General features: G+C 35.8%; 1 protein-coding gene across 4 annotated transcripts; it reads left to right on the plus strand.

Annotated features, from left to right (window-relative positions):
• The first annotated feature begins 1,562 nt into the window (after nucleotides 1–1,562).
• On the plus strand, nucleotides 1,563–20,981 carry LOC142611701 (uncharacterized). 4 transcript variants are annotated; one of them, XM_075783806.1, is made up of 26 exons: nucleotides 1,642–1,836; nucleotides 2,032–2,088; nucleotides 4,384–4,753; nucleotides 5,664–5,818; nucleotides 7,132–7,371; nucleotides 7,844–7,953; nucleotides 8,064–8,141; nucleotides 8,222–8,328; nucleotides 8,661–8,755; nucleotides 8,845–8,975; nucleotides 9,103–9,206; nucleotides 9,289–9,366; nucleotides 9,571–9,649; nucleotides 9,843–10,011; nucleotides 11,006–11,076; nucleotides 15,635–15,715; nucleotides 15,797–15,867; nucleotides 16,205–16,301; nucleotides 16,403–16,462; nucleotides 16,821–16,875; nucleotides 16,969–17,369; nucleotides 17,443–18,245; nucleotides 18,327–19,167; nucleotides 19,275–19,841; nucleotides 19,979–20,037; nucleotides 20,457–20,981. In XM_075783806.1, the coding sequence occupies exons 3-26, from the start codon at nucleotides 4,398–4,400 to the stop codon at nucleotides 20,644–20,646; spliced, it is 4,998 nt and encodes a 1,665-aa protein (XP_075639921.1). In that variant the 5' UTR covers nucleotides 1,642–1,836; nucleotides 2,032–2,088; nucleotides 4,384–4,397; the 3' UTR covers nucleotides 20,647–20,981. The 4 variants fall into 4 exon arrangements, with proteins under 4 accessions (XP_075639922.1, XP_075639921.1, XP_075639920.1 ...); XM_075783805.1 differs by having other exon boundaries at nucleotides 1,677–1,836; nucleotides 2,000–2,088; XM_075783807.1 differs by lacking the exon at nucleotides 2,032–2,088 and having other exon boundaries at nucleotides 1,563–1,836.
• The last annotated feature ends 941 nt before the right edge of the window (nucleotides 20,982–21,922 follow it).

Consider the following 21,922-nt stretch of genomic DNA (forward strand, 5'->3'; position numbering starts at 1 on the left):
TGTGAAATTGTAAAAAAAAAATAAATAAAAAATTGTTTTTAACATAAATTACAAAAAAAAAAACTTTTTTTTTTATACCAAAATGAATAATAAAATTTCAATGAAACAACAAAGTATTCAAAGATGTAAATGATGCAAAACTTTAAAAGATGTACAAGTGCAAAATTTACATTAAGAAGTGAAATTGAGAACAACAAAAAAAAAAAAAAATACTATCTCAAAAACTACTAGACCAATTGGCCAATTTTTATTTCTCTTTCTATAAAAATACATATCAAATTAAACTCTATAATTTAAAAAGTAGCAAATTAAACTCTAAACCTCAAACACAGTTAGTTGAAGTTTAATATGTTATTTTTTAAAATCTTGGGATTTAAATTGTTACTTTTTTTTAATTACAGGGTTTGTTTTATTACTTTTTTTTAGAAAATTAAAGGTTTAATTTATTAGTTATACAATTACATGATTTAATTTGTTATGTCTCATAACTTATAGGGTTTAAATTTTTTTTAAGAGAATTATTGGACTAACTCAAATGTTTTGGGAGGAGAACTCTCTTTTTTTTTTTTTTGATGAGGAGGACTCCAATTTTTATAACTTATATTTTTAAAATGCTCAATATTTTTTTTTTTAAGGTAGGGGGTGGGACACGAAAAATTATCTTATTAAACATTCTTATAAGACATATCTCTCATAACAGGCGTAATCAACCTCACATATTGTGAGGAAAAGGTTTTATGAGATACATTATTCCTGAATATGCGTTTTGCAAGACTCTTGATATTAATTTAAAATACTTAAGAATTGAGACTCTTCCTACAAAATAAATAAACTCCCCTTCTCAAAAAAAAAAAAAAAAACCCATTTATTAGATGTTCTAATTCAATTAGTCCATTAATTTTTACTTTTATTGCCAAGTTCATAAAATTTAATTTTTTTTCAATTTTTTCTCTCGTTTTTACACTGACAATGCTATGCAAATCTATTAACAAACAACTTATACACTTTTTTTTTAAAGTAAAAATTAACATACTATACTAAATTGATTTATAAAAAAAAAAATAAAGATTGAAATTCGGTTCAATTTAGGAGTATTGCACCATGCAATACCACTTAGGCACTTACAAAAGGCTGAGAAGCCTTTAGAATTTTTTTTTTAATATAAATATTTTATTACATTTTATTTTATTTACATTTTTAACTTTTTAGTCACACATTTAAGCGTAATTACATGGTGTAATAGCTGATCCATTTTTTCCCCCTGGAAACACCTGATCCAAATCCTTAAAAATCGATTGGTGGGACATGAATACAGTGGGCTCTGGTTTCATAACCTGTACCAAAAAGGGCAACAAGAAATCATAACAGTGGGTCACAAAAATTAGAGCAATATCACAAATAAAGAAAAAAACCACACCATTTGGAATGACATAGATAACCCTCACTCTTCTAAATGAAATTTTGACCACCATTGCTTAGTCCAAGGGTGTTATTGTCATTTCACATAAATGCAGCCAAAGTTCTCACTCTTTAATAATCTCATCCCAAATACCACCATTTACACTTTAATTCCTTTTAAAATCCCATTAATCAAAACTAATTTATTTATTTATTTTTCTCAATTAATCTTCTGCCTAAGAAAATTATTTAAATCCCTCCAATTTCCACACCACCATTTTTCTCCTAAGTTCACCCCCAAAAAAAAAAAAAAACCAAAACAAAGAAGCCCCAAAATTTTATAAAATGAAAGAGCGTTTCCTTTTTCAAACAATCAAGTGAAAACTCGAAATTATCAAAACCTCGTTCGTTGGTTCTTATCCGAACTCTCCATTTAAGGTAAGTGCTATAAGGTCTTGTTTGGACGCAGAATCGAACTATTTTATTTAATTTTTAAAACCGATTGTTCAGGTTCTTTTGCATGTGTACCTTTTGATTTGAGATCTTTATGCTTTTTTTTCTTTCTTTCTTTCAAAATTTACCTGTACATGTGTATTTATAGGTGCTTTTTTTTTGCATTATGGATTCGGCTAGCTTTACCGTTGTAGCAAAATCAGCTTCTCTTTCACTTTGTTGAAGCAAATCCACCAGGTTCTTCAAATTTGTTTTCGATGGTTTTGTTTTTTGTTTTATAGGGTTTTTTTTTTTTTTTTTTTTGTGTGTGTTTATAGTTGAAAGTTTTGTGTTTGGAGTATGGAGATTTTTTGTTTCAGATTGTGTTGTTGATGCTATTATATAACTTACAGTGTCTTGATTTATACACATGTCACATACCCTGGAAAATGTTATAATTAATTTGTGGGATTCATTTCTTTGTTTGTATTTCTATGTGGGTCGTGTAGTGTATGTACTAATTCATCTAATTTAATCTAAACCCATGATTTTGCTTTGATTGAATGAAGAAAAATGAGAAGGGAAATTTTGAGGAAAAGGATTGCCTTTAAACTATTGAAGAGTTTGACTGTGGTAAATAAAAACCTGCTATTTATACAGATTCTGGAGCTATTGAAGTCCGCAGTTACTTGGTGACAAAATTGGTACATTTATTATGGGTTGTGGTATTGGAAATATCTGAATGTCATATTTCTTGATCTTAGATTATGGAATAGAGTTATTTCATAGGGTTTATCATTGTCACCTTTGGCTAGTGCTAGTAAGTGAAAAGGCTAACGGTTGACAAATGAGAAATGGTTTGCTTTAACTATTAAAGCTTTATAATGAAACAGATCAGTAGACTAATTGCTAACAATCTGTACTTATTATAAATAAATAGTACCAGCGTAGAATTAGAGTAATCAGTTTATTTAACATGGTATCGGGATAGAGGTCTTGACACATCCTCCCGATTATATTTAATACGTGTAAAAGATATTGAATAATGACTTTTTGATTATGGCGCGTCCTAGAATACTGGAAACATACAATGGAAGAGCCAAAAAAAGAAAAAGCAGAAAGCAGAATAATTAGCATCTAAAGTTTAAACAATCCAAAAACTTTATGAGGCTTATAGAATTATATGAATTGGCAGCTAACATCCTATCATATAGGGGCCTTGAAAGTAAAAATTTTAGCTTCATACTAATAGCTCATTTCTCTTGAACGTAGCTGCATTCCTCTCTCTGCATTAAACCTAATTAAATAGCATTCCAAATTTTAAGGATACCCCACTTGCTAGAATGCTCCTTCAAATGTGCCAATAGCTTAATCGCTGATCTCAGCATAACCAAACTCTCTAGAAATAAACAAAATGCAAGAGTCCACAATTCCCAAGCAATTATACAATGTAGAAAAAGATGATCCACTGACTCCCCATTTGACTTAACATGTGACATCAGTCCTGTATTTATTATAGTCATTTTCTTAAATTATCTGTTGGTAAATTTCCCCCAAGTGACTAGCCAAATAAAAAAGTTACCCTTGGTAGCACTCAAGACTCTCCATATACTTCTCCATGTAAAAGAATTATCAACCCTGATCTCTTTGCCTCGTAAACTCTTGACTTGAAACCCATGACTCTTTGAAGGGGAACTACACTAACTTTCTCCCTCCTAGAGAATTCTGATAGAATATATGTCATCCATAAAATCTTCATTGATTCTAACTCACAATGAATACATCCATTTGACAATTCCATATTGATACATATGGACTTCCTGTATACAAATTGTGGAGATTTTTTTGCTGTCTAGCACTTCATGTTTCTCCTTCTGGTACTTAGTCTTTATAAACCATGAAAGTTCAACTACCTTTGATTATCTTTTAAATATTACCTTTTTGTATTATTATTAATGATAACGATATTTTGGTAATATTATTTATGCTATGTTTGGAAGTTTTGAGAGAGAGGAGAGTAGAGGGGAATGGTTATCCTCCACCTTGTTTGGATGTTTTTAAAATTAAGTAAGGGGGAAGGTAATAATTAGTCTTTTCATTTGTAATTTTGTTAATATAATAAGGGAAAATTTGGTAATTTATTTCGTCAAGCATTTTTATGATCCACTCTCCCTCAAAATCTCTCCAATTTGGGGAAATTAAAAATGAGGGGTTAGAAGTAGTTCAAACCCTTCCAAATTCCTCCCCCTCCTTCCTTAAAAAATATCCAAACATGGTAATTTAATTACTCTCCCTCCCTCTACTTTACCCCCCTCCTTCTCCCAACATCCAAACATAGCATTAAGGAAACCGATGTGTTGAAGTTGAAATATCATTTGAATTATATTTACTGCGGTTGGGATTTTTTTGGGGGGGGGGGGGGGGTTGCTCACACACTCTTTTTTTAAGGGGTCTATTTGGCACATTTCAGGCTCTTTTGTTTTGTCTGCATATATCATTTAGATCCTTGAAAGTGATAAATAGTATTGAATCAGCACTTTTGGGTTTTTTCAGGTTGAATTCATTATATGGATATTAGGGAGTGCATATCTCCTACTGGTGCACCTTCTCTTACCATGGCGCCTTTGAAATTTTCAAATAAGGTGCATGAGAAGGCTCAACCTGAAAAAGAACACGGAGCTACTGGTCAGGCTGTTGAGTCTGGAGTTGATATAGACCTTAGAGAAATTTACTTTTCGATTATGCATTTCCTGGCCTCTGGTCCATGCCAGAGGACTTTTGAGCAATTCTGCAATGAACTTTTAGAATATCAACTTCTACCTAGAAGATATCATGCCTGGTTTTCAAGAAGTGGTGCACACAGCGGGGATGGCAATGATGATGGCATCTCTTTTCCGTTGAGCTACCATAATCTAGTGGAGAGGTATACATGCTTGTTATATTGTTCTACCCTATTCAAATTCAAAATTTATTCATGTTAACAATAAAGTAACAAGGGATTGGAAATTTTTGCTTATGGTTGTTTTCACTTTTCATTTTTATTTTCTAGTTCATATCCTATGTCCCTGTTTCCATTGAGTTCCATATGTTCTACTGCAAGTCATCTGTAATTATCATTACTATAGGCTGATTGAAAGTTCTAATTTGAAAATTCCTCACTTAAAACCTAGTTTACTCCATGGAAGTCTATTGAATAAAGGGCAAATTATGGGAATTCTCTTTTTTTGTTTCTGAAGATGACACTGACCTATCAGTTGTTTTTTCCATTTCCTTGTTTCTTTTCCCCAAATCACACTGCCTGGCCATGTTGTTGTTGTCAACATTGCCCATTTGAATAACTTCTTGTATAGCTTTTGCTTTCTTTTTTCATAATATATTTTTCCTCCAGAATTGGATTTGCCTCCTACATAGTCATTGGATTGGGTGTTTAAAATTCATCTCCTAATTGACTCAGTTATAATCTAGACAAATGGAATATTAGATAGTCAAACTTTTTAAGAGCTGGTAAGTGAACGAATACCAAAAAGAGTGGATGTGGATATTGTTAATGCCAAACTTGAGGGCATATCCATGTATTTTAGAGCTCTGCCAGGCAGTTTTGCCTTTTTGGTCATATTTGTCTGTTTTCACAACCTCCGTAACCCTCATGAATCTGGATTGAATCCCAGTATCTGCCTATCTGTGTCTATTCTGTTCAAGGTTTCTTTGGCTGCACTAATTTATTCTTGCTTTTTATATATTAGCTTTTTAATTAATTTTTCTGATGCATCTCTCATATTACTTCCATATGCTGTATAGGGTTTAATGTATTTGCCATTTTTGTAAACCTCTAGGTATCCTCACATTGAGAAGGATCACTTGGTAAAGCTTCTGAAGCAACTAATAGTGAGTGCGGCCCCTCCTTTGCTTGGCAAGGTTGGAGGAAACACTCCCAATGCAGCTGATGTTCCTACATTACTGGGAACTGGTTCCTTTTCGCTTCTGGATTGTATGTGATATAATATAGTAATTTGGTTGCTCTCATTGATTGTCTCCCCCCACCCCCCCCACACCAAATAATTGTCAGAACTTTAAAACCATGGACAACGTGAATTTTTACATGAAAATTTAGGCTACATATGGTTTTGTTTCTATTAATTTTGTTTCGTTGAGCTGAGTTGTTCTCACTAAAGAATTATAATAATTATTAAAGGCCTTGATGATTACTGCAGCATAACACCTATATTTGTCAACTCCTTGCCACATAAAGTTTCCTTTTTTGATTGACATTATGACCTGTCTTCACAAGACGTTGTACTATCCTGTGTTGAATGTCCATTATAAACTCCAAATTTCTAGTATTATGCTTTTATTCTATCAAATTTTCCTTAAATAAAGAAAATTACGAAGACATCTAATTAATGCACAACAACTTGTGCAACTTGTTTCTGAAATAACAAGCCAGAAGTGGATTTACTTTGACATCACATTCTTGAACTTTTTAGGTAGCATCTTCAAAGTCCATCATCACCCTTTGCCACTTTGAAGTTGCTTTTCCTTACCCAACTGAATCCAAGTATCATAAACCTAAAGCCACACTGTTGTAGTATGCGTGTGTAAGAGCAGATTTTGGGCTTATCTTGTTTGCACCCTTTTCTTTATATAAGCTGTTCATGGATTTAAAATTTTGGCCTCTTCATGTCTTTACTGGAATTTATTTCGTTGAAGCCTGTCTCTGCAAAGGGCTTTGGATAAATTTCTTGTTCACCACTACGAGCATAACTGTTTTTTTCTTCCCACCTCGCTATCCTTGCTGAACTGATATACCCCAAAAAGAAAACTTTGCTGAATTGGTCATAAAGCCTACTTTAAAGTATTGACTGATTCCTCGTTCGCACCTTTATTCATGTTTCCCACTAAATTTGGTTTCCTCTTCTTTTTGTTTGGGATTTCTGTTTCAATTGGCATTGATTCATTTGATGAGTAGGAGTGCCAATGAGCACCAGCTCAAATGGCGCCTATGAGTAAGGTGAAGGGTGAGGTTGTGGGCTGAAGACCCACTGAGTAAGTTCGTAACTTACCAATAGAAAATAAAGAAGAATAAAAGTGGCATAAGTCAATTTATTGCAAGGTGGTTTAACTTGATTGAAGGAAAATTTGAAAGTAGGATGTTGTGATCTTGTAAAATTATTTTAGGTCTTTTTGATCCTGTCTAAGGAAGCATAGAAACTTATATTCACTATACCATACATTACATTATCTGTATACAAAAGATTTCATTATCTGTTTACTTATTCTAACTTTCCTTTCTGGCTTTTGCAGGTGGTAGGAATATGGAAACCAAGCAAGTTAAGCCTTTGCAAGCTTACCTACGATGGCCACACATGCAGGCTGATGAAGTTCGTGGGCTAAGTTTAAGGGAAATTGGAGGAGGATTCACCAAGCATCATCGTGCTCCATCTATTCGCTCTGCATGTTATGCAATTGCTAAACCATCAACCCTGGTGCAAAGGATGCAAAATAAGATGAAGCTAAGGGGGCATCGTAATGCTGTCTATTGTGGTATGGTTATCCCATTCTATGAGATCAAGTTACAACATGTCAGCAGGAAAATTTAAAAAAAAAAAAAAAAATCTCTGGAAAAATGATACGTTAACTGGGTCACTGATGATGTTGAGTATTTCCAAGCATTTGTGATTTTACTATTTCTGTTCTTGATTTTAATGATTGCAATATATCCCCTCCCTGGGGAAAAAAAAACCTATCCAACAAAATATTTGCATTGTTTCTTTGGAAATTTTGCTGAGATTGATGTACGAAACATATGCATTTTATTACTACTCTGCTGCTATTTGTTCAGCAACCCCAGAAACTTTTGGTAATACGTGCATGTATGTATTATGTAACGTATCTATTGTCCAACATAACATTTTCTGCAATATGAATCTGTGATTCTTATTGTCATAGTGCCAACTTTAGTACAACATTTAGTGGTGACAGAATTATTTTGAACAACTTTACTTCTATCTTGTAGCCATTTTTGATAGGTCAGGACGATATGTAATCACTGGTTCTGATGATCGTCTTGTCAAGATTTGGTCAATGGATACAGCATTTTGCTTGGCTAGCTGTCGTGGACATGAAGTGAGTTATGATTGTCCATATAATAAGTGGAGCTTATAATTTGATAATAAAGCCTTCTCTACTATTTTTTTGTATTTTTTTAATTTTGTCTGCTCATTATATGATTAAAGGGTGACATTACTGACTTGGCTGTAAGTTCAAACAACGCTTTAGTGGCATCTGCTTCAAATGACTTTGTTATTCGAGTTGTAAGTATATCCTACCTAACATTTTAGTATGTTCCTTTCAAATTCCTGGACATTTGATTAGCTCTTTCTGGTCTATTCAGTGGCGTTTGCCAGATGGAATGCCGATTTCAGTTTTGAGGGGGCATACTGGAGCTGTTACTGCTATTGTATTTAGTCCCAGGCCAAGTGCCATATACCAGCTTTTATCGTGAGCCCCATCTTCAGAGTTATCACTCCCTGTTGCTTCCCTTTAGTTGTGCAGTTGATCTGCTGTGATTATTTGTGAACTAAAAATACTGATCAGTTCTGTTTCCTAGTTTCAAGTATTTTCATATTTTGTTCATTCTATGCACCTCCTGACACTTATCAAGCTCTTTGGCTTTAACAGTGATTTATTGGAATTCTTTTCTTTTGTTATCTTATCTGTGCTTACAACATTTGTAGGTTTCTTTAAAATGGGACTGCACACATCCTGTGTGTCAGCACATTTTCCTTTTCAATAAAATTTTTACGTGTAAAAATAATAATAAAAATTTGTAGGTCATCGGATGATGGGACTTGTCGAATCTGGGATGCTCGGTATTCCAACCTCAAGCCACGAGTATACATGCCGAAACCTTCAGACATTTTAAATGGTTAGATGATTGCTTCTACATTGTTGCTTATTAGTTAACTAATATTCCCTTGATATGCACTTACATAGGAACTGTGAAGTTTACTGCAGGGAAGAGCAATGGTCTGTCGAGCAATGGACCCTCCTCAAGTAATGGTCCACAGAGCCATCAGATACTTTGTTGTGCTTACAATGCCAATGGAACTGTTTTTGTTACTGGTAGCTCTGACACTTTTGCAAGGGTGCGTTCAAACATACACCCTTCAATTAAGTTCATATGATTCGTCTACCAAAATTTAGCTTACTTGTATTGGTTACTTTGGTTAGATATCTTGTTGGATTTGTTCATCAAGAACCATGTACTTGCAGGTTTGGAGTGCTTTTAAATGTACCCAAGAGGACCTGGATCAACCAGTACCTGAGTTGGATGTGTTGTCTGGCCATGAGAATGATGTCAATTATGTGCAATTCAGGTTAGTCTACCCCAGTTAGTGACTGACCTTACATTTGATTTTTACAATGTTTCATATTATCTGTGCTGCTTACTTTATGCAGTGGTTGTGCCGTTGCCTCAAAATCTTCAATGGCCGACTCTTTGAAGGAGGAGAATATTCCAAAGTTCAAAAATTCCTGGTCTGTGAATATACCTTCATTTTTTAATCTTATTTCCCTTTCAAAATTTAAGTAGCCCAATATTGTCCCTTGGATTTTATTTCCTTTCAAAATTTAAGTAATCTAATGTTATCCATTAACATATATTGTGATGAGCTTTTTCACACACCTGCTCTTGCTGTTAAATTTACTTAGCACCACTTCCTTGAATTGTGATGTTCTCAGGTTTTGTCATGACAACATAGTTACCTGTTCTCGTGACGGCAGTGCAATTATTTGGGTTCCAAGACCACGTAGATCCCATGTGAGCCTATCTTAACCATTATAGTTTCCAAAGTTTTGGTGCTGTTCAACTTCCTTGAAAATTTTTTCTTCCAGGGTTTTCTGCACCTTTATTTATTTATTTATTTGTTTTTAATATTGTTTAATTTGATGTAATAAACTATAAAAATATGTAGCATGCGGAATTTGATTCCCTCTCTATATCATCATTATAGGGAAAAGTTGGACGTTGGACACGGGCATATCATCTAAAAGTTCCACCTCCTCCACTGCCTCCACAACCTCCTCGAGGAGGCCCACGCCAGAGATTTCTTCCAACCCCCCGTGGTGTTAATATGATTGTATGGAGTCTGGATAACCGCTTTGTTCTTGCAGCTATCATGGGTACAGTACAATTTTTTAATTTTATCATGGGTAAAGTAAATATAGTGAAGTGGTACTTTACTGGAAAGAAAAAAAAGATAAGATCACTTATCAAAAAAAAAAAAAAGATAAGATCCTCTTGTGTGTACCTGTCCTGGATCTTACCTCAATGAAGCCTTAAATCCAAAACATGTAGATAATTTCAGGGGCTGTCATTTGCCATCAGGCTTTATCATCACCTCTTATTGTAAGCCATCATGTCTCTTCTTGTTTGGTCAACCATTGTTGTGCAGACTTTTAGTAAATGAGAGAGAGATCCACCAGGGCAAAAATACTATGCACGCAAGATATAGAAGGGGAATGAGTGCTTTTTTTTTTGTTGTTGCCATTTTTTCGTCTTTGAATTTTTAATGAACTCATCTCATTCGTTGACACTATACGATACAAACTGATATTCCTATCAAGGATCAGCTTCTCTGTTATCCTCATAGCAGCTTCAATTGAAGCAGATCGCTCTCTTTTGATACTGCATTTGTTGGCCTCCCTTGCACAACTGAATGATTGTAGTTACTTTGTACTTTCTCTTGTTTCTAACTGGTTCCACCCATGGCATCTTTTAGTTAAAATATTTCTATTCTACCATTTCATAAATTTTTTTAGCCTCATTCAGTTTTTGTGCATCCTAAAATTAAGCAACCCAGCATTTTGTACTAAGAATTTTAGATTGCCTGTTAGACATCTTATTAAATCTTCTTTATCTTGACAAGTACTCAGCAATTCATTTATTTTTCCCCCTTGTTGGCTGTTGTGGGGTGTGGGTTGGATCCCCAGTTATTCATCTTGTTTTTTGATGGGCTATTTGCCCTTTCTTGCTTAATTTTTTAATTGATAAGTATGCCCATTCTTGCTTTCTTCTGGATAGTCTATCAAGGATTTGCAAATTTTTTAATTAGACAGAATCAGTTTTTATAACCTATTTTGGGTTATGACTTGTCTTTGGTACTTAACCATGCAGATTGCAGAATATGTGTTTGGAATGCTGTTGATGGTAGCTTAGTTCACTCTTTGACGGGTCACACTGAATCTGTAAGTGGTGCATTAATTTTTTTGAACCTGCCATAGGTAGATTTTGATAAACATGATATCGATTATATACACAGCTCTTTTAGATATACGAACCAATTTTGGAGGGTATTTCTTACTTTTAACCCTATGAAAAATTCATCTTTATCAAGCCGCCCCCCCCCCCCACACACACACACACACACACACACACACACACCTCCCTCCAGCAGAAAAAGACATTTAATCAAAATTGTTTTGGAGAATACATATATATCGGGTTATTCAATTCACCCTAACATATAACATATTATTGATGTATATAGGTCTACGTACAATTTACTCTTTTGCCCCTAGTTTTATGCTCATAACCACTCCCCCTCAAGCTGGAGAGTATATATCATACAATCCTAGCTTGTTACATAATAAACCCAAATGAGTCTTACATAAAGCTTTGGTAAACATATCAACAATGTGGACTTGTAGAAACATATGGAGTAACAATTTCACCATCTTCTACTTTCTCCCGAGTAATATGACAATCTACTTCAATATGCTTGGTTCGCTCATGGAACACAGGATTGGAGGCAATGTAAATTGCTGCTTGATTATCATAATGCATAGTCATAGGCAACTTCACAACAAATCTTAATTCCTCAAGTAAATGCTTAATCCACATAAGATCACATGATGTGTGTGTCATGGCTCTATACTCAGCCTCTGCACTAGACCTGGCAACAATTGTTTGTTTCTTACTTCTCCAAGTAATTAAGTTTCCTCCCAGAAAAGTGCAATACCCAGTAGTGTATTTTCTATCTGACAGTGATCTAGCCCAATCTGCATCGATATAGGCTTCTACTTGTAGGTGACCATTAGCTTTTATACAAAAGACCAAGTAATCAAGTTTCCTCACAATCTGAATAACTACCTCCCAATGTGGAAGGCGAGGATCTTTCATATATTGGCTTAAAACACTAATTGCAAATGATATATCTGGGTGAGTAATTGTGAGATAATTTAATTTACCAACCAGACGACGATATCTCTCAGGATTAGATAATAGCTCCCCCTGATCTTCATAAAATTTGACATTAGGATCCATAGGAGTCTCCACTGGTTTAGATCCTAACAAGCTAGTTTCTTCTAAAATATCCAACACATACTTCCTTTGTGATAAACTGATGCCTTCTTTAGATTATGCTACCTTAATACCCAGAAATAACAAAGTTTATCTAGATCCTTAGTTCGAAAGGAGTTTTGAACGTATCTTTTCAAATCATCAATACCCTGCTTGTCATCACCAGTGATTATAATATCATCAACATATACTATCAACAAAATCTTTTCTCTATCAGAGGTATGAGAAAACACAGAGTGATTAGAGTGGCAATGTCGCAATCCAAACTTTAACACTACTTCACTGAATTCACCAAACCAAGCTCTGGGAGATTGTTTAAGACCATAGATGGCCCTATGCAACCTACACGCTTTTCCAAACCCCCCCCCCCCCTCAACAACAAACCCAGGAGGTTGTTCCATATACACCTCTTCCTTCAAATCGCCATTCAAGAAGGCGTTTTTAACATCTAATTGAAATAATGGCCAGCCCAAATTAGCAGCCAAGGGGATCAAAATCCGGATAGAAGAAATTTTAGCAATAGGTGAGAATGTCTCGGCATAGTCAACACCATATGTTTGGGTATACCCTTTGGCAACCAAGCTAGCTTTCAAACGCTCAATAGAACTATCAGACAAATACTTCATAGTATACACCCAACAACAACCAACAATAGTTTTCCCTGGAGGACGAGTAACTAAAGACCAAGCAGCATTTTCAGACAGGGCAAACATTTCTGCCTCCATAGCAAATTTCCAACCAGAGATGGACATAGCCTTCTGGACAGACTTAGGAACAACAGTAGAATTCAAGGATGTGGTTAAGGTATGAAGAGATGAAGACAAGTGACCATAAGAGACAAACTGAGAGATAGGGTGAGAGGTATAAGAACGCTTACCTTTGCGCAAAATAACTGGAAGAGAGGCAGGATCAGGAGCGGATCACTAGGCGGGGAAGAAGTCTCTGTTGGAGGCGAGAAATGCTTCACATTGTAAAGACTCAATTTGACAAAACGATGGAACTAATGACTTCAAATTCTGGAGAGATGGATGACCAAGGCAACAATAATGCTGAAGAGGCGAGATAGACAAATGAGAAGCCACTAAACAGGAACACATCAATCTAGGTAATAAAGTCCGTTGGCTTCATGCCCTCCACCAATAATCTTCCCCATCTTGAGATCCTAAAAGATACAATGAGTGGATAAAAAATTGGCAGCACAATTCAAAATCTTAGTAAGCTTACTAATTGACAAAAGATTAAAAGGAAAATTAGGAATATATAAGACAGAAGAGAGAGATATTAGGACTAAGATTGGCAATGCCCAAACCAGAAACTGTAGTTGTTGAGCCATCTGCCAATGTAACATTGGGAGGAATACTAGATTGCTCAAAGGTCAAAGAGTAAACCTGAGGTACTTGTCATATGATTAGTAGCACTTGAGTCAATGACCCAAGGGTCCTGAGTGGCAAGACAAGCAGCGGAAGTACCTTGTTGAGCCAAAGTAGCAGTAGAATCAGACCCAACAAAGTTGGAATGCAGAGAGAAGAGGCGATTGTACTCTTTCTTAGGAATAGAGACTACTCTGGATGTTGGTGGAAGTGACTGTGAAGGCGGTACTTCAACTTGAAAACTAGCTTGGTGAGCCGAGGGTGGTTTACCATACAACTCCCAACTAAATTCTACTGTATGATTCTCACCATGACAATAAGTGCACCTATGAAGACCACATCCTCTACCACGACCCCCTTGTTCGCTACCTTGGCCCCCTTGGTCACGACCTCCACGGCCTCAGCCCCCACAACCTCAACCTCCACGACCACCTCTATTACTCCCCGTATAAGTGGTAAAGGCAGATTTATCACCAGAAGGTAATACATCAGTACTGGAGGAAGAGACTAGACTAGCTAAAATTTGTGATTTTACCGGATTCAAACTTTTATGCAATCTAGAGAGGAAGCAAGCAACATGCATAGAATCTCGTTGTTTCTTCATAGTTTTAACATCAGAGGAGATGGGCTGATAAATATTGAGTTCTTCACATACACCCTTAAACTTGTTATAGTAGTCTTCCAAAGACAAATCACTCAAACTCAAGGAGAAATAATTTTGATGAAGATCATAAATTCACTCCAAATTGTTAACACCAAAGTAAAGCTCCTTGGCTTGTTCCCAAACAAGTTTAGCAATTGGTAGCTTTCAAAAAAAAAAAAAAAAGTTTAGCAGTTGGTAAGAAAAACCAAACTACAACTGATCTTAGACTCCATGCTATTCCACAAGAACTCCTAACTTGTGCATCTTCAGCTCTCCAATCAGCATATTTAGAGTCTATAGATACTGGGGGTTCACTAATCACATAATCAAACTTCTTTCTACCAAGAAGAAACACTTCAACTGTCTAGGCCCACTGAGCATAATTACTTCCATTAAGACAAATGGAAGTAATGGATAACATATCAGGACACAAGAAATAATTAGTAGGCTGAACACCACTTTTGGTCTCCATAGCAACCATCTGATCAACACATTCACAATAAAGAAGAAACTAGTGGACCCGAAGCCAATTAACTAGAACCAAAAAAATAACAAATTCAACACCTAAGTATTCCAATAATCAGCAGGTCCAAAGGCCATTCACCGCAGCCTCTCCAACAAATCCAACAAATATCTCCTTGGAAACACAAACAACATCAAACCAGCACTGGGTATGGATCAAACCACAAATAAAGTGCCAGCAAAGATTACCCAAACAGAAGATCAAAACATATTAGACTAAAACAAAATTTGAATCAACATTCCTCTGTCACCACAGCCACAAACAATTCCAGAGCAATACGAAATATTTAAACTGAGTACTGTAAACCAACCCAAGGCTACCCAACAAAGAACATATAGAGAGGCCAACAAGTAGAAAATAAAGACGAATCAGTACCCAAGGTTGAAATTCCACTGATGGCAGGAAGTCAGAGCTACGGCTGGTGGCGAAAAATTGTGCAAGTAGGTCGTCAGAGAAAGAAGACTAGATCTGGTTGGTGGTTACCGACAGCAGAAAGTGGATGGGTGGTGGTTGTGGGGTTAATGGCAGAGAGTGGCTAACCTTGCTCTGATACCAAGTTTTGGAGAAAACATATATATCGGGTTATTCAACTCACCCTAACAGATAACATATTATTGATATATATAGGTCTACATACAGTTTACTCTTTTGCCCCTAGTTTTGTACTCATAACAAAAATCATACACTTAAAGTCAATATTCTCTTCTAATGTTAAGTCTGCTATAAACGTTTTCTCATCTAGCTTGATGCTGAAAGTTTAATACTTACCTTCTGATATGGTTTGTGCTAGTCGTCCTGGTCTCTTGATCTGAAGTCTTATCTGCTACATCTAATAGTTTTTCATCTAAATTTAAATTATTGTTAATTTGCTTTTGTGGCTTACTGTTTAATTTTTGGATTCTTGGTAGTCATATGTTTTGGATGTTCATCCTTTCAATCCCCGGATAGCTATGAGTGCTGGGTATGATGGACGAACTATTGTGTGGGATGTAAGTTTCCTGGTTTTTAATCTTGATGCTGATTTATTGTTCTCGAAGTGCTTATTGTTTGTTGGTATATTGTGTTTCCAGATTTGGGAGGGCACACCCATATGGACATATGAAATTGGACGTTTTAAGTTGGTTGATGGGAAGTTTTCCCCGTAAGTGAGCTGTAGAATATACTAGTATTTAATGTTGGCTATATTATTTTGGTTGGTTTGACAATGTTGATCTATTTGAATTATATGACCCATTTCTCATCAGTCTCAATCTCTCACTCGTATATATGTATAGCTGTTTGTGCTAGTTAGTTTGATGTCTTCCAGCACTACCTAGTTGTAACTATCTTCATTAATAATCAATTCAATGATTGTAAAATTCTTGTTAGCTGCATTTTTTATATTAAAATGTTTTGTTAAAATTTGGGTGATGATTCTGTATCTCTCCCAGTACGTAATCTGGCAAGATCTTTGTTATGAGATATTTTATATTACATAGGGATGGGACATCAATTGTACTTTCAGATGACGTTGGCCAAATATATTTGCTAAACACAGGTCAAGGCGAGTCCCAAAAAGATGCCAAATTGGACCAGGTACCAGAAAATTTCACTTCATACTCACCCCTCCCACCCTCTTTTGTAATAGGTAACATGCAATTGCTTAATGACAATTGTTTGTGTATATTTTCTGACAGTTTTTCCTTGGGGACTATCGCCCCCTTATTCGTGATTCTTCGGGAAATGTTCTTGATCAGGTCAGTGACCACTTATTATTGCATTCTTATGTGGTGAATTGATTTTCGTTCCATACTCAAGGAAAAATTGAACTGATATTCCATGCATATCTTACCTTCATTGTGTGCAACGTTAGACATCAAATTTTGATAGTTGGGAATCCTATCTGATCTCAAGCATTTTCCTTCTCAATATTTTTGTCCTGTTTGTACAGATATATGGCAGTTTTTTTTTTTTTTTTTGTTGGGAAACTGGCAGTGTAATTAAATTTCAGAAATATAGGATCTTGAAGTGCCATTAGTGCAAGACTAATAAATTTTCGAAGATATTTAATGGACCATATTTTTTTGTGTGATTATCTCATTACATTTGATGCAGGAGACACAGCTTCCTCCACATCGCAGGAATGCTCAAGATCCTCTTTGTGATTCAAGTATGTTTATGGCTCCTATCTGTGCATTTTGCTTTAACATTATCTTTCTGAAAAGCATATCTTCTCATTTCATAGATTAATGGGTAATGCCAGGTATGATGCCATATCCAGAACCATATCAGAGTATGTTTCAGAAACGCAGACTTGGTGCATTGGGCATTGAGTGGCAGCCTTCATCAATAAAATATGCTGTTGGTCTAGATTTCGGTCCTGCTCAGGATGATCATATGCTGCCCTTGGTAGATTTGGAGAGAATAATTGAGCCACTACCAGAGTTTATAGATGCCATGTACTGGGAACCAGAAAATGAAGTCATAAGTGATGATACTGATTCAGAGTACAATGTTGCTGAGGAAAATTCCAGCGAAGGTGAGCATGGAAGTATAAGTGCCAGCTCTTCTAGTGATCCAGAGTGCAGTGCAGAAGACAGTGAGGTTGAACACAGTCATAAAGATAGCCTTCGCAGATCAAGAAGGAAAAAACACAAAGCTGAAGTAAGTGGTACCTTCAACTACACTGTTTATATTCTTGTTGTGCTTACATGAACAGAGTCCTACTTTTTTTCAGGTTGAGTTAATGACTTCTTCTGGGAGGCGAGTCAAGAAAAGGAATTTGGATGAGTGTCATGGCACTATATCAGGGAGTAACAGAATGAAGAAATCAAGAAGTAGTCGGAAAGTTTCAAAGAGGAAGTCTTCTAAAGCTAAGATTATGAGACCCCAGCGAGTTGCTGCACTCAATGCCCTGAATATGTTTTCTCAAATCACTGGAACATCATCAGATGAAGAAGATGAAAATGAGTCAGAAAATGATTCATCAGATAGTGAGTTAGTGCTCCAGGATTCAGACATCCAAAGCAATGAGTCTGATGCAAACTTGCAGAATATGCAACAGAAATGTACTAAAGAGGAACATTCATCATTGGATGAGTTAACTGATGTAGCCAAGCTTCCAGCATCTTCTGAATCTCAATCAATTGTTGGAAACAAGCGAAGATTGGTCCTAAAGTTTTCACTTCGTGATTCTAAGAAGCATGTGTCTCCAGAAGACACAAGATTAAAATGTGACAATGATGCTGGTTTGGTTAATCCATTCTCTAGATCTCAAGAAGCCACTCAAGAAGACAGGACAGATCAAAGCTCCATAGATCCAATGTCATCTTTCACTGATATAATTGATGTGGAGCTTTCCCAGACCAGAAATGATTGCATGGATAGAGTGCAACATGGAAAGGCTGAAGATCATTTGGAGGCATACACAGGTGATGAGGAGAATACGAAGAGGTGGGGAGATGTCATGCCCAGAGATGCATCCACTGAACTGAATGCAAATTTTGATGTCCAAAAGGAAAACAATACTGAAGTTAATGGGTATGTTAAGCCTGAGAACACATCTGTAAAGTTTTCAGCTAGTAACTTAATTGAAAATTATGGAATTATGTTCTCTTGCAGGGATGAGAAACGGTTTGGAAGCGGTTCACAGAATCTGGGCGCTGCGAGAAATAAAGATCATGCTTATCCTGATGGTGCACTCATATCTGAGTCATTATTTGAGTCATTACTTCCAGGTGATCGCCAACCAAAAGCTGATGCTTCTGCGGCCTCATTTAATGGAAATTTCAACACAGACGAACCAAAAGAAGATGCTCCCCTTAGGTCAACAAAGTTAATAATTAAGACAAAGAAAAGGATAGTGATGGATCCCAAAACTCCTTCCAAACTGAAATTTGTTAGTGCTGTGGAAGACCAGTCAAGTGCTAGAGGTGTTTTAAAACCAGAAAGTCAACTGTACAGGGATCCCAATCTAGTTTTGAAAGTACCAGAACAGGTTGAAGCTACTGGTAGATTACGGCATTCATATTCAGACATTACGATGTCTGATGCTGCTTATGGAGATGAAAATACAGCTGTTAATGACCATCATGATTTGGAAACTGATGTCATTGAAACTTCTACTGATGCAATACGTAGAACAAGATCCATGAAGATGAAAGCAACTTCCCGGGAGCCAAATGCTGTGAACCGTAACTTTAAGGTGCGAAGGGGCCACACATCAGAGGGCACATCTAGAAATGCAGAAAACCTCTCCTTGGAATTTTCTGGCCAACTTCTTCAAAGATCTAGATCTACAAGATATCAACGTGGTGGATATAATGATAATGAACCAAGTTTTTCCACTCGAAGAAAACCAAATTATTCTGTCAGGAAATTATCGTGGCTTATGTTGTCAGAACATGAGGAGGGCTACCGTTATATTCCTCAGCTAGGCGATGAAGTTGTATATTTGAGACAGGTAATGCCTCATTATTCTTAATTGATAGATGGTGGTCCTCTATAATTTGGCTGAGTCCAGCTTTCCGTAATTGCTGCTTACAGTTATATTTTGACTTCGTTTGTCAGGGCCATGAAGAGTTTCTAGAATCAAGTGACCCACGGGAAGTAGGTAATTTGAGATCAAGAAATAGAAATTTGAGTGCTGTGGAAATTTGCAGGGTTGAAGCCCTTGATTATGGCTCACAACCAGGTTCTGGGGAAAGCTGCTGTAAAATCAAACTTAGATTTGTTGATCGCTCTTCTGTTGGGTTTGATAAAACATTCAAATTGGTTCTTCCTGAACTGATTGATTTCCCTGATTTTGTTGTTGAGAAAACGCGGTATGATGCTGCTATTGGGAGGAATTGGACTCATAGGGACAAATGCCTAGTTTGGTGGAGAAATCCAAATGGGGAAGGTGGTAAATGGTGGGAAGGTCGAATTACTTTTTCGAAGGCCAAATCTGAAGAGTTTCCTGACAGTCCTTGGGAAAGACATGCTGTTTGCTACAGGAGTGATTCTGGAGGTAACCATCTACACTGTCCATGGGAACTGCACGATCCTGACAATTCATGGGAGCACCCCCATATTGATGACAACATAAGAGATAAGCTCCTGTATTATTTTGCTAAATTGGAGCAGGCAGGAAATAAGGTAATTTTGTCTTAAACTTCTTATCCTGCTCTGTGTTTGATTTGGTAGAAAATTGGCATGTAAAGCTTAAACTATGATTAAGGGAGACAACCACAGATGATTCTGTTAGTCTCAAGGCTCAATTGTGAATCTTGCAGGACTCTTACGGAATTGCAAAATTGAATCAAGCTGCTCTGAAGTCAGAATTCTGTAACAGGTAGAGAAGTGTTAGATATTGTTCCTCACTCTTCATTTTGGTCTATTTACTTAACTGCCGATCGTTAATTGCTAATGTATTGCCTCTTGAACACAACTGTGATTTATTACTTTATTATATGCATAAGCACTAAATGCCCATCCCACCATTCTTTTGTAATTAGACAAATGGCTTCATGTTTTCCCTTGCTCATCAACATAGTCTACCATATAGCCTGTGTAGAATATATATATATATATATATATATATATATATATATATATATATATATATATATATATATATATATATATATATTTTTTTTTTTTTCTGTTTGTAGCGGGCATGGTTGTGGGGATATTCTTTGATTTTTGATTCATTGTTGAGAGAAACTTGAATGTGAACAATTTGTGATCCTTGGCTTTGTTGAATTTGTGCAGGTTTCCAGTTCCGTTGTACCCCGAACTCATTTGCTCGAGGTTAAAGAATGACTACTATCGGAGCTTGGAAGCTGTGAAACATGATATAAGAGTGATGCTGTCCAATGCCGAGTCTTACTTCCCAAATTCTGAGCAGGTTAGGTTGAAGCGCCTGTCAGATTATTTTGACAGGAAATTGTCAAAGTTGTAGGAAAGTCCAAAAAAACAAGCGTATTTCTTGATCTTTGTGTACTGCCCTTTTTTGTTTTGTGTTGTAATTCATTAATCCAATTTTTGAAAAGCCAACCCTTGTAGTAGTTTTAAAGGAAAGGAAGATGCCTGAGCCCTAAGGTTTGGAAAAGGTTTAAGGTCTTTTGTATCAGATATTTATTATTGTAAATATGTACACATCATGATGAAGAGGAAAATGGATTAGCAAGGTTGAGGAGCTTACTTTTGTATCCTCACTTTCTAGAGCGGAAGAAGAATACTAACTTGTAGGGTTACCGTAGTGGTATTATTGTTTCTATAGTCATATTGTTTCTATTTGCTATTTTGTTTCTATATCATTATAATTATTATTACTATTTACTATGTTGTTTTTATATGCGTATATATTCCTCCTATCTTTATCGTTATATTCTTCCTATTTACTATATTGTTTTACATACCTTTATTACTATTTGCTATATCATTTTATATACATATTATCTTATATACCTTTTTCTGGTGTTCGGATTCCATTGCCTCGACGCTGACCATTTTCCCAATTTAATCAATTAAATCCTGAAACTCATCTATACAAATATTCTCTTCAGAACCTACTCCAGAAAACATAGCTGCTGGTAACCGTATAGTTGTGGCAATTGCTTGTACAGGCAAAAAGATATTAAGAGAGCTCTAGGTATTGGGTCTGATAATCTTATTGTTCCACTTTATTTCATTTGATTACTCATGCTTATTCAAAAGCATTGTTGTTTTTAGGATCCGGATCAATCATATAATATATTATATATTTACAGTAAAATTCTTATTTTGATGAATATTCACAGTAAAATTCTTGTGTCTCGTCTTTAACGTAAATAAATAGAAGAAGAGCCTATTTACCCCAAGATTGGTTGATTAGTCATGGCATCCTAGCTTGAAAAAGAATCTCTTTTAGCCTTAAGCTGACTTAATTACCACAAAAAATGGAGTTACTATCTAGTTTGTAAAGCTGGTGAAGGTGCTTTTGATGGTCAAGGACAAGAAGATTATTTCCTTGATGTTGGAGGTATAAATATTTTTAGAGGTGATAATGAAGTTGACGATGAAGACTACAATAGTAGCGATGAGGATGATGATAATAGTGACGATGAAGACTACGATGATAATAGTGAAGGTGAAGACTACAATAGTAGCGATCATGAAGATGGAGCTATTGAAGAACCAACCTTATATGTGGGAAGAAAGAATATATTTGAAGGGGATGATCAAGAGGGAATAAT

This window comes from Castanea sativa, chromosome 10 (assembly GCF_040712315.1).
Source record: "Castanea sativa cultivar Marrone di Chiusa Pesio chromosome 10, ASM4071231v1".
NCBI lineage: Eukaryota > Viridiplantae > Streptophyta > Magnoliopsida > Fagales > Fagaceae > Castanea > Castanea sativa.